The sequence below is a fragment of the Peromyscus leucopus genome, chromosome 5, assembly GCF_004664715.2.
Source record: "Peromyscus leucopus breed LL Stock chromosome 5, UCI_PerLeu_2.1, whole genome shotgun sequence".
In the NCBI taxonomy this organism is placed as follows: domain Eukaryota; kingdom Metazoa; phylum Chordata; class Mammalia; order Rodentia; family Cricetidae; genus Peromyscus; species Peromyscus leucopus.
This window is the reverse complement of record NC_051067.1, coordinates 108,513,623-108,528,475: the sequence shown is the minus strand read 5'-3', so window position 1 is coordinate 108,528,475 and position 14,853 is coordinate 108,513,623. Positions and strand designations below refer to the sequence as shown.

At 43.3% G+C, this 14,853-nt stretch overlaps 1 protein-coding gene across 1 annotated transcript in view; it reads right to left on the bottom strand.

The window, feature by feature from the left end:
* Positions 1 to 14,853, bottom strand: part of Tango6 (transport and golgi organization 6 homolog) — a 170,298-nt gene that overhangs the window by 144,585 nt on the left and 10,860 nt on the right. Inside the window, 3 exon segments of the mRNA XM_028857728.2 lie at positions 9,166 to 9,248; positions 12,607 to 12,769; positions 13,805 to 13,941. Coding sequence (XP_028713561.1) covers positions 9,166 to 9,248; positions 12,607 to 12,769; positions 13,805 to 13,941 — 383 coding nt within the window.

The window sequence follows — 14,853 nt, the reverse complement described above, 5'->3', positions numbered from 1 at the left end:
TGGTGTTTCTGAGATAGAATCTTGCCATGTAGCTCCCGCTGGGCCAATACTCACTGACTGGGTAGCCCAAGGTGGCCTTGAATTCACAGTAATCCTCCCACCTCTGCTTCTAAATGCTGGGATTATAGCCTCACACCATCATGAAAATGCTACTTGTTTTGATGTGGGGCTGGGATCAACCCAGGGTTTCTTGCATGCTAGACAAATAATCTACCATTGAACTACAGCTCCAAAGACATTTAAATCTTTCAGGTGTTTTTCACTTTATGTGTATGAGTGTTTGCCTGAATACACATTTGTACATGCACCACATATGTGCCAGTGCCTAAGGAAATCAGAAGTGGTTCTCTGATCCCTGAGACTAGAATTACAAGCAGCTGTGAGCCATGATGTGGATACTGGTATTGAACCCAGGTCCTCTCCAAGAGCAGCCAGTGCTCTTAACTGCTGAGCCATCTCTCCAGCCCCTCTGTCTCAGCTTTTACACTTATCATATAGGTATTAAGTTTCGGCATAAGGGCCAATTATGATAGTTCATGTTTTAAGTAAAATGCACAGCTACATACAAATGTAAGCTTAATTTTATGCTTTTAAAATTTTTTTTGGGGGGGGGTATTTTTTGAGACAGAGTTTCTCTGTGTTAGTTTTGGTGCCTGTCCTGGATCTCGCTCTGTAGACCAGGCTGGCCTCGAACTCACAGAGATCCACCTGTCTCTGCCTCCCAACTGCTGAGATTACAGGCGTGTGCCACCACCACCCAGCTTAAAATTATTTTTGATACCACAATAAATGAAATTGTTGTCCTAATGTATGGCTTCATCTTAATACAATCATGATGGAGTTACTCAGAATCAGATGGAATTGAGATGACTGAATAAAACATTGAAATTTAGCACAGGCTGGATCTTGATTTTACCTGTTAAAGACTGAGCTAGTCAAATGCTGCCCTCAACTGCAGTACAGGGACCTTTTGGATAGTGGCATTCTAGAACTTTTAATGCACTTGCTGAGTTTAATTAAGACATGTGAGAAGAAAAAGAACAAGGCTGTTACCTAATATAGCAAGTACTTTGCACTGTGCAAGCTTTCAGAACATATTGCCTAAAACAGTCTTTTTTTAAAACATAGTTTCTTTAAGCCAAAAAGGAACTGACAGTTTTTTGAGCACTTATGTGCTACAGTATGCTATGAACCTACCAAAAGTTACCTTATTTCACCGGGCATGGTGGCACATGCTTGTAAAAATCAGCACTTGGGAAGTGGAGGAAAAGATGAGGAGGTTAAGGCCAGCCTGACTACATAAGACCACGTCTCAAAAACAAACAAACAAAGTTACCTTTTCATTCCTACAATTCAAAGGGTAAAAATGTCACCTAAGGTCACACAATTAAGTCCTTCATGAGGTCAGACCGGAACCTACATATGTTTGGAGGACCTGGCTTCTCCACTCCACTACAGCACAGACTCAGAACTGATAATCTAACACCTGTCATTCCCACAGCTTTAAAGGATATTTCTGTTGGTCCTTTGCTTGAAATTTAAGATCTGCTTCTAGGATGAGGCTAGCTAGTGAGAGAACCATTCCCCTAGAAAGCCTTAAAACTTCTTAAATTTGTACCGAGTGCAAATACTTACACACACACACACACAGTGGGGAGATTATTTGATTATTCCTGCTAGTCACTATTTGTGAGCTCCAGAAGAAATCACTTGAATTTTTTGGATTTTCTTTCTTATTTTTGAAATATATATTTTAGATTTATTTTATATGTATGAACAGTTTTCCTACATACACATCTATGTACCAAGTACATGCCTGGTACTCACAGAGGTCAGAAGTAGGCATCGGATCTCCTGGAAGTAGAGTTACAGACATTTGTGAGCTGCCATGGGGGGGCTGGGAACTGAACCTGGGTCCTCTGTAAGAACAACCAGTACTCTTAACCACTGAGCCAGCTCTCCAGCCCCTCCTTTCTTTTTTTACAAATTGAAAAGTTAATTTATGAAAACTCATAAAATGCACAGTATCAAGAAGAGAATCTACTATAAACTGTGGATTAAAGTAATACTGATGGTTAATGTAAGCCCACCAACTGTAACAAATGGACTACCATCAGGGAGCACGGCCAGTTGGGGAAGCTGTCTGAGGGCTGAGGGTATAAGGGGAACTCTGGAGCTAGAATGTCTCTAAATATACAGCCAACTGAAGCCGCCGAAGGATAGTGAGTTGGAAACCAGCTTGGACTACACAGCGAAATCCTGTCTCAAAACACCAAAAAGGGAGTAGGAGGGAAAGGAAGTGGGGGAGAAGAGAGAGAAGATGGAAAAAGAGGGAGGGAGAGATGGGGGTGGGGAGGGGAAAGACAGAAAGAATGAAAGAAAGAAAGTCAGACTTCCATATTCATGGACTGTAGTTTCAACCATAGGCTGAAACGTGAGGAGGTGGGTTGCCTATGTACTGAATACATACAGACATTTCCCTGATAGGACTGGAGAGGTGGCTCAGGGGTTAAGAGCACTGGCTGCTCTTCCAGAGGACCCGGGTTCAATCCCCAGCACCCACATGGCAGCTCACAACTGTCTGTAACTCCAGTTCCAGGGACCCAACACCCTCACACAGGCATACATACAGTCAGAACACCAATACACGTAAAATAAAAATAAATAATATTTTTCAAATAATTTATTTTATTTTACGTGCATTGGTGTTTTGCCTCAATGTATGTCTGTGTGAGGGTGTCAGCTCTTGGAGCCACAGACAGTTGTGAGGTACTATGTGGTTGCTAGGACTTGAACCTGGGTTCACTGGAAGAAGAGTCAGTGCTTTTAACCACTGAGCCATCTCTCCAGCCCCAAATAAACAATTTTTAAAAATAGAATTGAGCAACCATTTATGTATCATCATAGTGTACTAGGTAGTATAAGTAATCACAAAGGTATAAAATACACAGGGAAATCAGGTATGTTGGCATACTCTTGTAGTCCTAAAACTTGGGAGGTGAAAGCAGGAAGATCAGGAGTTCAAAGTGAGCCTCAGTCATATAGAGAGTTCAAGGTTATCCTGGGCTATAAAAGTCCTATCGTAAAAACAAAAACAAAACAAAACAAACGGGCTGAGGATGTGGTTCCCGAGGTAGTATGCTTGCCTACCATGCATGAAGCCTTGGTTCAAGACCCAGCATGGCATGAATCGGGCATTGTGCTGGACACCTGTAATCCCAGCACTTGAAAGGCAGAGGCTGGAGAATCAGAAATTCAAGGTCATCCTCAGCTATATATTGAGCTGAAGGCCTGCCTGGGCTACAGGAGAGAGACTCTGTCTCAAACAAACAAACAAAAAATTATATAGAAAGATATGCCCAGGCTATCTGCAAATCCTAAACCCTTTTACATGAGAGACTTAAATATACTTGAATTTTTAAAACTTTAGGAATCCTTCAGCTAGTCCCCCAGAGATTCTCAGAAGCAATTATAAAGTCTGTATTTTTTAAAAATAGTTATTCTAGATTTTTTCTAAAGGTCCTTCTCATCTAAGTTTCTATTATTCCAACTTTCTCTATAAGACTAATTAAAAATTCAGAAAGAGGAGTCAAATGCCCAATCTGACAAAGCAACTGTAATTAGAAATTCGCTACATTGGATGGGAAAATGACTTGGATAATTAAAGTCAAGATCCACCGAATCTGGAAACAGAGATAAAATGGAAATGAGGAAATACAAATAAATGAATTAACTATCTTCTAGTCTTTTCTACATAGTATTTCTTCTGCTCTTCAGAAGCTTTGGGAAATGCTACAATTAATACTTCAGGAAAGTCCTTCTCCCCGTGTGAGGTTGTGGCCAGTCTGCTGAAGAGCAGAACATGTCCGAATAGGAAAATCCGTGAGTTTCCTGGGCTAACAAGACACCTGGGCCTGTTCACCTCCCCAGGCACAGAAAACACGAAATCCCTTTGCCAGGAGCACAAAAGCAAGCAAGCACTGTGGGGCCGCTCCCCAGACGCTCATTAGGGAGTGACTCAACTGCGTCACTTGAACTGCCTGCCACTCAGGCATTTCTGGGTATAGCTAATTGACAGGATGAAAGACACAGAGCACAGGGAAGTGAGAATTGCTTAGAGGAAGTACAAGTGAGTATCTAGCATCCACATGGCCACTGAGGGCGTCCCGCCCCACCTACCAGAGCTATCACAAAGTGCCTTCTCTCTGCCGTCAAAGGAGGCAAGTGAGAGAGGTCTTCCTTACTCCCACCTGATGGGCCACAGAACAATATCAAAGCAAAATTTAAAAATCAGAAAGAGCTTAGTCTTTTAAAAATCAAGTTTAACATTTTTAAATAATTATTTAGTTTCACTTTATTTGCATCTGTGTTTTGCCTGCATGTATATCTTGTGTGAGGGTATCAGACCCTGGAGTTACAGACAGCTGTGAGCTGCCATGTGGGTGCTGGGAACTGAACCTGGGTCTTCTGGAAGAGTAATCAGTGCTCTTAATCACTGACTCATCTCGCCAGCCCCAAGTTTAATGCTTTCAGAAGGACACAGGCAGGCAATCCCTGCCTTTTAAACAAAGTGTAAAAGGCCAGGCTGGAGGCGCATGCCAGATCCCTTTGGAAGGCCCTTAAAATACCTTCACCAGGTATGGGGCACAGTCTATAATCCCAGCACTCAAGAGGGCTGAGGCAGGTGGATGAAGGGCTCAAGTCTACCTGGGCTGTGTAATAAGAAACAAAGGTAAACATGGCCTTGGAAGCTCAGACACAGAGCTGGGCTAGCGTATGGTCTGAGAACAACACCAAACCAAAATGAATTTTATGACGTGAATAATATCTCAAAATACATAAAAAAAAAAATCAATAGACATGCAAGTAAGCAAGAACCTATAACCAGAAAAGGAAATCAAAGCTAGGTAGTGGTTGTGCATTCAAGGCCAGCCAGGACTACAGAGTGAGTTCCATGACAGCCAGGGCTACATAGAGAAACCCTGTTTCTAAAAACAAAGTCAAAAAGAAGAAAGAAAGAGACAAAGAAAGAAAGAAAAATAAGTCAATAGGATTGATCTCTCCAAAACGAGGTTGGTCCCCTCAAAAGTAGATTGACTCCTGAAAAAGGAGGCAGAAGAGAAGTCCCTGTGATCATCAATTCCCAGAATGCACACGGCAGCTCACAACCATTCATAATTCCAGACCCAGGGGATCCGATGCTCTCCTCTGGCCTCCAAGGGCACTGCATACAAATGGTGCACAGACACAAGCAGGCAAAACACCCATACACATACAAAAAATGTTTTTAAAGAGAGAGTAGAATTAGAAGATAAAGACATTGAAACTATTGTAAAAATGTATTCTGTATTTTCAAAAGAGTAGAAGAAAAGATGATCAAGATAAGGGTATTGGAAGATGTAATAAATTCAAGGCGAGCATGGACTAGCATAGGTGAGAGATCCTGCCTCAAAGGGAGAAAATCATGCTAAGACCACATATGTGTGGTTTCCTTTAGGTGAATCTACAGAGGCAGAAAGGAGAAGAATGGTTGCTTAGGGCTAAGGGTGGGTGGAGGGTAAGGAATGCTAGCTAATGGATGTGAAAGATTTTCTAAAATTATATTGTGATCACGGTTGCACAACCCTGAACTGTGCGCTTTAAATGAGTGCACTATACATTGTGTGGACTTTATCTCAGTAAAGCTATTAGCAGAAGGAACAGAGAGAAAAACAGCTGGAAATGTTCCCAGATGCCTCTTGGAAACTAACCAGCCTCTTGCTACCCATCGAGTGGCTGGATCAATTCAGGCTTTCCAGATGTCTTCCTCGTTTCCTGCGTGTAAACTGTACACTATAATTTAGTATTAACAGAATGTTAATAAAGATTACACTCCCTTTGTTGCTAAATTCCACAGTGTTTGCTATTTTCCTCCAGCATACACATTTCCTCTGTCTCCCAACTGCAGCTGAGCTGCCAAAACCTTGCAGGGAGCAATTACCGTCTGGGTCGTTCCTGCCTTCGCTGCAGAGCGGGTCAGACTCAGCACCCACAGAAAACTCACGCCTGCCTCTCCTCCTCCAAGGGAAGACCCTTGTTGTTGTTTGTTTTGTTTTTTATTTTGTTGTTGTTGGGGCAGCAGAGTGTGAGATCACTGTGTGCACTGGCTGGGCTGGAACTCACTCTGTAGACCAGGCTGCCCTTGAATTCACAGAAATTGGCCGGCCTCTGCTTCCAGAGTGCTGAGATTAAAGACGTGAGCCACCACTCAGAGCTGATTTTTGAATTTTTAAGCACACATTTTATATCTACAAATTTATTAGTGTCATATGTAAAACTTAAAGCAAAACAAAAGCATTTACCTTCTTACTTGAAAGACTATGACTTCACATTCACTCTCTGTGGGCTGGATGTGGTGACACACGCCTTTAATCCCCGCACTTAGGAGGCAGACAAAGGCAGATCTCTGTGAGTTCAAGATCAGCCTGGTCTACAGAGTGAGTTCTAGGCAAGCCAGGGCTGCAAAGTGAGACCCTGCCTCAAAAAAATCAAAGTTAAAACATAAAAATAAAAATTCACTCTCTGCCCTACTAGGAGAAGGGTAAGAGCTCTGTAAGCAGTTCAGCAGAGTGGCCTTAGGGTCCAGCAGTCCCTTTCCTATGTGTGTCCAGGAGAACAGAAAACATGATACAATAATGAAATGCACAGGACTGGGTGGTATTTAAAGAAGAGTTGGGTTTTGTTGTTTGGTTTTTGAGACGGTCTCACTATGCGGACTTGCTGTCCTGGAACTCTAAGTAGACCAGGCTAGTCTCAAACTCAGAGGTGTGCAGTGCTGGGATTATAGTCATGCACAGCAACACCCAGCCCATGAATTTTGGGTGTTTTTTTTAAACATTTTAAAAATTATTTTATGTGTATGAGCATTTTGCCTGCATGTATATCTGTGCACCACATTCATACTTGGTGGCCAAGGTGACTCAAAGAGGTACTGGATTTCCTGGAATTAGAGTTACAGATGGTTGTGAGCCACCATGTGGGTGCTGAAAATTGAAGCCAGGTCCCCTGGAAGGGCAGCCTGTGCTCTTAACTGTTGAGCCATCTCTCCAGCCCTGTTTGTTTGTTTGTTTTGTTTTGTTTTGTTTTAAACAATCACTTTTGGAAACTGAAGATCCCAACAGCATTGTACCGGCTCTGGTGAAGCCACCCCAAGCTCCACCACATGGAACTTGGCACAAGGCATAATAGCAGAGGTCATGTGACAGGAAGATCATCAAGGAGGGCACAGGCTTGTTCTTCCCTAGCAAACCTCTCTAAGAGCTACCTAGGGTTCCACAAAACTACATGAGTCTCTTCTGACAGTAATGCCCCCAACTGCCTTTCATCAGGCTTATGTTCTCTGTTTTCTCTCGCCCTCGCCCCCGCCCTCGCCCTCGCCATCGCTCTCAAATAGGGTCCCATGTAGCTAGGCTGGCCTCTGACTATGTAGCTGAGGATGACTTGGAACTTTTGATCCTCCTGCCTCAGCTTCCCAAATCTGAGCTTGCTTTACATGACAGGGCTGCATAAAGGGATCGATTGACCATGTGCGTGGTTACTAGGTGCTTGGAAGGGTCTGCATTTGGCTATGCCAGGGGGAGGTCTTTTGCTCCACCCTTTGGCATTTCTATTAATAGCCCTTTAGAAGAGACAGAAGGGGCTGGTGGGTTTTGATCCAGGCCCTCCCAGTTTCTATCTGTCCCTCTCCCCTCTATATTTCTATCTAAATATTTCTTATTTCTCCCTACTCAAGAATACCCTGGGGAAAAAGTGGGGGCAGGTCCCCCCACACCTAACCATGTCACATACAGAAACATGTACATGAATGTCCAAAGCAGCACTAGTCATAACAGGTGATGAGTGATAAGCAAAAATGTGGTCTAGTAATACAATGGAGTATTATTTGGTAATAAAAAATGAATAAAGATAGATCCACCCTGTGATAGAGAATAACTTTAAAACATACCAAATGAAAGAAGCCAATCACAAAGATCACATATTATAACCTTAATTTATATGCGATGTCCAGAACGGTAAATCTATAGAGATGGAAGACAGGCAAGTGGTCCCCTGGGGCCCAGAGGATTGGGAAGTGGTGATAGAGGAATTTGGGAGTGACAGCTAAGCAGTTCTGGGAGTTTCTCCACGGCAATGAAATGCTAATATTAATTATGCTGATGCTTATACAAATCTGTGATTTTAAAAGCCATTGATTGTTATTTTTATTTCTAAATGTGCGATTGTATGTATAAGTCATAAGCTGTTAAAAGAAAAAAATTTACTATACACCCAAAGGTTTACCAACTAATTAATGAGTAAACAAAATGTGGTATGTCATGCAATAGATAAATAAATATTATTTAGCAGTAAAAAGGTACAAAAATGAGCATGTATATAGCATCCACATTCTCAACTTCAAATCACTACAGTTTCATTTCTTTCTTGCTTGATTTTTCTTTTCTTTTTTTTTTTTTTCAGAAAATAGGGGCTGATGCTGCCATTCATAAACTAACCAAAGTTCTGTCTACTGATGTAGCACAAGACGTTATTTTCAAAATAAAAAAATAGAAACACTTTTTTTTTTCAGTATGGAAGGAGACAATGATAGGCTCTCACTGTAAAGCCCTGGTCAGCCTGGAACTTGTTACATCAACCAGGGTGGCTCTGTACTTTGAATGATTCTCCTACCCCTATCTCCCGAGAGTAGGGATTATAGGTGTACACCTCCAGGGCTAGCTAGTCAGACCAACTGTTTTCTTTTTTCTTTTTAAGATTATTATTTTTAATTATGTGTGTGTGTGTGCCTCTGTCTGTGGGTATGTGCAGGTGCCTGAAGAGCCCAGAGGTATGGGATTCTCTGGAACTGGAATTACAGGCAGTTGTGAACCAAATGTCATGGGTGCTGGAAACCGACCTGTAAAAGCAGTATGCTGCATATATTTTTACCAGCTGAACCACCTCTCCAGCCTCTGCTCATTCAAATTCTTGAAGTACTTGTTAAAAAGCAAAATTACAGATACAGATCAGTGGTAGATGCTTGCTAGTAGAAGGTCTGCGTTCCAAGTCCAGAGCCTCCAAAAAGCTAAAGGTCTTCAAGTACTAAATATCAACATTTAACTAGCGACATCAGCAACTTGAATTACCAACCTTAAACACATCTTCAACACATCGACTAAGTTCTTCCTCAGTCACCAAAATAGTTCCTGGCACCATATCACTCTCTGGAATCTCTTTGAAAACAAACAAAATTAACTCCATCACTTTTCTGAACAGAAGACACTAATAAAACAAAGTTTTAATAGTAAGATAGTCCAGGTGAGACCAGAAAATTAGCATTACCACTATGCCATTTATATATGATATCCATGGACTCTAAGGTGCTACTGATGATGTCAGATCTTGTTTAGGGAAAAGAGTTCTAAAGCAGTGGACTTTTGAATGGAGTATTAAGAGAGCTGCTATGGTGGCATGTGCCTATAACCTCAGTACTTGCAAAGCCAACAGACAACACAGCTGAGTTCGAAGCCATCCTGTGCTCTATTGCTCTACAGCATGACCTTGTTTCCAAAATCCAAAAACTGGAGTTGGAGCTCTTGCTACTTTTTCAGAGGACCCAGGTTGTTCCCAGCACTCACTTGGTGGCTGGCAACTACCCATAATTCCAGTTGCAGGGATCTGATGCCCTCTTTTGGTCTCCTCAAGTGCTGCACGCATGTGGTACACAGACATACATGCAGGAAAAATGCTTACATACTTTAAAAAATAATAAATGTTTAAAAAAAATGAAAACCCAAACTTAACAGAAGTTTCTCGGGTCCCACCCGGCCCCCCATGGTCCAGACAAATCTCTCTCAACCATGGTCCCGCAGCTGCTCAGACCCAAGTAAACACACAAAGGCTTATATTAACTACAAACTGTATTGTCTATGGTTTCAGCTTCTTGCTAACTAGCTCTTTCAGATAAAGAGCTCTTCAGGAATATATTTTTATTACATATTGTGCTTTATGGAAGTTAAAAATTGGGCTGGGTGATGCTGGCACACACCTTTGATCCCAGCACTTTGGAGGCAGAGGCAGGTGGATCTCTGTAAGTTTGGGGACAGCTTGGTCTATAGAGCAAGTTCCAGGAAAGCCAAAATACTGGAGGAAAAAAAGGAAAAGAAAAGAAAGAAAGAAAAAGGGGAAGGGAATAAATAAATCAAAGAAATGTTCTCTTTTCTTCCTTTTTTTCCCCCTTAAAATAATCTCACGTAGCTCAAGCTGGCCTTGAACTCCTTATGTAGCCAAGGATGACCTTAAATCTTCTGCATCCACCTCCCAAGTGCTAGAATTCCAGGTGTGGGCCAGTATGCTCAGCTTCTGAAGTATTGGGCACTGAACTGAGAGCTTTCTGATAGCTAAGTAAGCACTCTTCCCAATGAGCTATACTCGTAGCTCAAAATCCAGGGAGAGGGAGTTGTTTTGTTGAGACAATCCCACTCTGTAGCTCAGGCTGACCTCAAATTCATGACCCTCAGCCTTTCAAGTGCTAGGATATAGGAAGATGCTACCATGGTCAAAGTTTTCTTTTCTTTTCTTTTTTTTTTTTTTTTTTTTTAAGATTTATTTATTTATGATGTATACAACATTCTGCCTGCATGTATCCTTGCACACCAGAAGAGGGCACCAGACTCATTACAGATGGCTGTAAGCCACCATGTGGGTGCTGGGAATTGAACTTAGGACCTCTGGAAGAACAGCCAATGCTCTTAACCGCTGAGCCATCTCTCCAGCCCCAAAGTTTTCTTTTTTTTAAGGTTTATTTTTTATTTTTAATTATGTGTATATGTGTCTGTACATGTGAGAACAGATTCCCACAGAGGACAATGGCTCCCTTGGAGCTAGAGTTATGAGCAGCATGGGTGCTGGGAACTGCAACGGCAGTTAGTGCTCTTAACTACTGGGCCATCTCATCATCCACCCCCCAGTCCCCCCACCCCCCACCCCCACAATGTTTTGGTGGTGGTGGGGCCTCATACATATCTGGGCAAGAGAATACCATAATGCAATGCACATGTGGAAGTCAGAGGCAAATTGGAGGAGTCAGGTCTCTCCTTCCACCCTCTGGGTCTCAGGGTTGAAATCAGGTCAATAGGCTTGGCAGCAAGGGTCTTTACCCTCCGAGTGGTCTTGCAGGCCTCTCAAAGTTGTGTGGGTTTTTTTTTTTTTCCTTTTTAATGTAAAAAAAAAATGCCTATCTTAAAGACTAATAAAATATGATCATTCATAATTGCCACATAGGGGGCTAGAGAGATGGCTCAGTGGCTAAGAGCACTGGCCGCTCTTCCAGATATCCTGGGTTCAGTTCCCAGCACACACATGGCAGCTCACAACTGTCTGTAACTCCAGGTCCAGGGGATCCAACACCCTCATACAGACAAACCAGTGTACATGAGATAAAAATAAATAAATCATTTTTTTAAAAATTGCCACACAGGGGGTTGGGGATTTAGCTCAGTGGTAGAGTGCTTGCCTAGCAAGCTGAGTTCGGTCCTCAGCTCCAGGAAAAAAAAAATGCCACAGGACTGAAAATGGGAAAACAGTGTTGCTAAGAAAGCCTCCTCTTCAGACTTTCAGTGGCCATGATTGGCAATGATGCCCGTAGGACTGGGCACATTCTCACCAGCCTGCTGGCACAAAGGCTGAGGTAGACGGATCAGAAGTTCAAGGCCAGCTGGAGTAACTTAAGACCTGTGGCTAAATTTAAAAGGGGGGAGGCATAGCTCAGTCATAAAGCACTAGCCTAGCACCACAAGGCTCTAGCTCCAATTTTCCAACACCACCAGGCCTCAAAAGGAATTAGTCACTTTCTTACTTAGTCCTTTTTGTTACCAGTGGATCACACGTGCAAAACATGTAAACAACGTTGCAAATGTAAAAACACAGGAAGGAAACGAGGTCTGGGAGAAGCCCTGACAATGCAGTATCCATGTAAGATTTCCAAGTGTGATCACTGTTCCACAGTCGAGAAACTGACCTTGTTTTCTTGACTTTCTGAAATCACCTTCACTTACTGTATGTCCACCACTTGCTCCCCTGCCTGCACAACCCACATGTGGAGGTCAGAGGACAACTTCTCCTTCTACCAGTTGGGTCTTGGGGACCGAACTCAAGATGTCGGGTTGGCAGCAAGCCCTCTACCCACCGAGCCAGTGGGCTGCTCCTTTTTAAATTGAGAGGTTTTTTTTTTTTTTTTTTTTTTTTTTTTTAGTTTTTGAAAAGACAGAAACTGACATTTTTCTTTGAAGATTTATGCTGAAAGATTTAAAAGTGACATGTCATCACGTCTACAGCTAACTTTCAAATGTTCCATAAAAAACTACATTCATGTGTGGAGAGAGAAATGAGGCAAATGTGACCAAAACGGGAACAGTTGGTGACTCTGGTGAAGTTGGTCCGAGTGACTCAAGAGTCTCTTCCTGGAACTTGGGAGAAGCAAAGTTTCCCGAGTAAAATGCTAGGAGGGAGGAGGAAAAGTGCAGGCTGCGGGACCCCAGACTGGAACCGTGTGCGTCTGAACTGGAGGAGGCACACCCAGCCCTCCCTCACCTGCGGTGTTCAAGCATCGATGGAGAGGGGCTAGCATGGGCCGGAGCAGGTGCTCTTTGGCCAGTTCCGGACGTTCCCTCAACATGGTGATGAAGGTGGTGGTGGCCACTCTCTGAAACTGGCGGGCGGTCAATTTATCTTGAAAATGGAATAAGTCCAGAATCTGCAATAAAAATCAACAGCACATAAGAGAAAAAGGCGTGTATAGTTTTAATTTTTAAAAATGTGAGTGGGTATTTTACACGTGTGCACACCTTGAATCCCAGGACATGGGAGTCAGGGGCAAGTAGATCTCTGTGAGTTCCAAAACAGCCAAAGCTATAGAGACGCCCTGTCTTGAAAATCCTGCCCCCCCCCCCAAAAAAAAGAAGAAAGGCCTGGGGCTGGAGAGATGGCTCAGCAGTTAAGGGCACTGACTGCTCTTGGAGAGGACCTGAGTTTGGTTTCCAGCACCCACATTAGGCAGCTCACAACTGCCTCGTTCTGGTTTGGTTTTCTGTTGCGGTTAAAAGACTCTGACCAAGGGCACCCTGTGGAAGGAAAGGGTTTTGTCATAGCTTACAGGTGATGCAGTCTGTCATCAAGGGAAGTCAAGTCAGGAACTGAAACAGAAATCACGGAGGAAGGAGGATGCTACTTACCGGCTTCCTCCATGTGGCTTGCTCAGCCTGCTCTCTTATACCACTGATGACCACCCACAGTGAGCTGGGCCCTTCCACAACAATCTTTAATCAAGAAAATGCCGCACAAATATGCCCACAGGCCAGGCTGAAGGAGGCAATTCCTCAGAAGTTAAGGTTTCCTCTTCTCAGGTGACTCTAGTTTGGTCAGCTAATACCTGTAACTCAAGCTCTGGGGATAGGATGGGCGTGGGTGTGTGCTGCATGTGTGTGGAGGAGGAGGAGGAGGAGGACGTGGGGGTGGGCCCCACCAGGCACAGTGGTTTGGAACTGTAACCCCAGCACTAGGGAGACTAGGACAGGAGGATCACTGCCAACCTGGGTTATGTATTGAGTTCTGGGCCAGTCTAGACTCGAGCAACCCTGCCTCCAACTAACAACATGAAAAGAGAGTCACTCACTAAACAGCAAAATGAAATACCCTACCACCCTTCCTTCGCTTTTAGAATATGAACTGCCCTGTGTGCAAATCAGCAGGCAAGGCCTGGTGGAGCGACAGTTACAAGGTGATTTCTTACCTGTGGGCAGATGTCCCTGTAGTAGCTCTCTGGGGAAAGAGACTGCTGGGGACAGGAGGCCAGAATCCTCGCGATCGAGTCGCATTTCCTCCAGTCAGCAGCCGCGGCCTCGGCCTCACTCCCGCCAGCAGCACCCGCTGTTGCATGGAGAGAGACGTGTGCTCACAGCAGTCCCCATAAGTGTATGTGAGGACACTGCCTTCAACTCTGGCGTCAGAAATGTTTCCTTTTCTCTACTGGGAACACTATTTTTTAATATTTTGTTTGTTCTTTTATAATTTCACAAATCCATACAATTTTCTTTGATCAAAATGCTCCCATTACCCTCTCTTAATCTCTTCCACCTCCCACCAAAACAATGTCCTCTGAGAAAATCTGAGCGGGGTATAGTGGTGCATGCCTGCAATCTCTCCTTGGAGAGCTGCGGGAGGACTATATGCAAGCTTGAGGCCAAACTGGTCTACAAAGCAAGTTTCAGAGTAGTCAGATCTACACAAAACCCTGTCTCTAAAGGGGAAAAAAAAAGCCAGGTGTGGTAAGGCATGTCACAAATTTAAAGCTAGCCTGGTCTACATAAAGAGTTTCGGGCCAGCTAGGGCTACATAGAAAAAAAAAAAAAAAAAAAAAAGAATTCATTGTTAGTTGATCTAAGAAGCAATTTTTTTTTATGTTGAGGCAGAAGGAAATGTGGATTTAAGTTTGTTTTTTCAAAGATTTGTTCATTTTATATATTTGTATGATTGCTTTGTTTGCGTGATGTATACGCACTGAAGAGCCTAGAAGAAGCCATCGGATCCTCTGGTAACTGGAGTTACGGATGGTTGTAAGCCACCATGAGGGTGCTGGGAGCTGAACCCAGGTTCTGCACAAGAACAATCAGTGCTTTTAACCACTGGCCATCTCTTTAGGACCTTTGTTTTGTTGTTTTGAGACAAGGTCTCAAACAACAGCATGTAGACCAGGTTAACCTCTAACTCTCCATACGCCTGAGTGCTGAGGTCATAGCCTATGCCAACACACCTGACTTGGGGACCTGGTATCCTTATAGC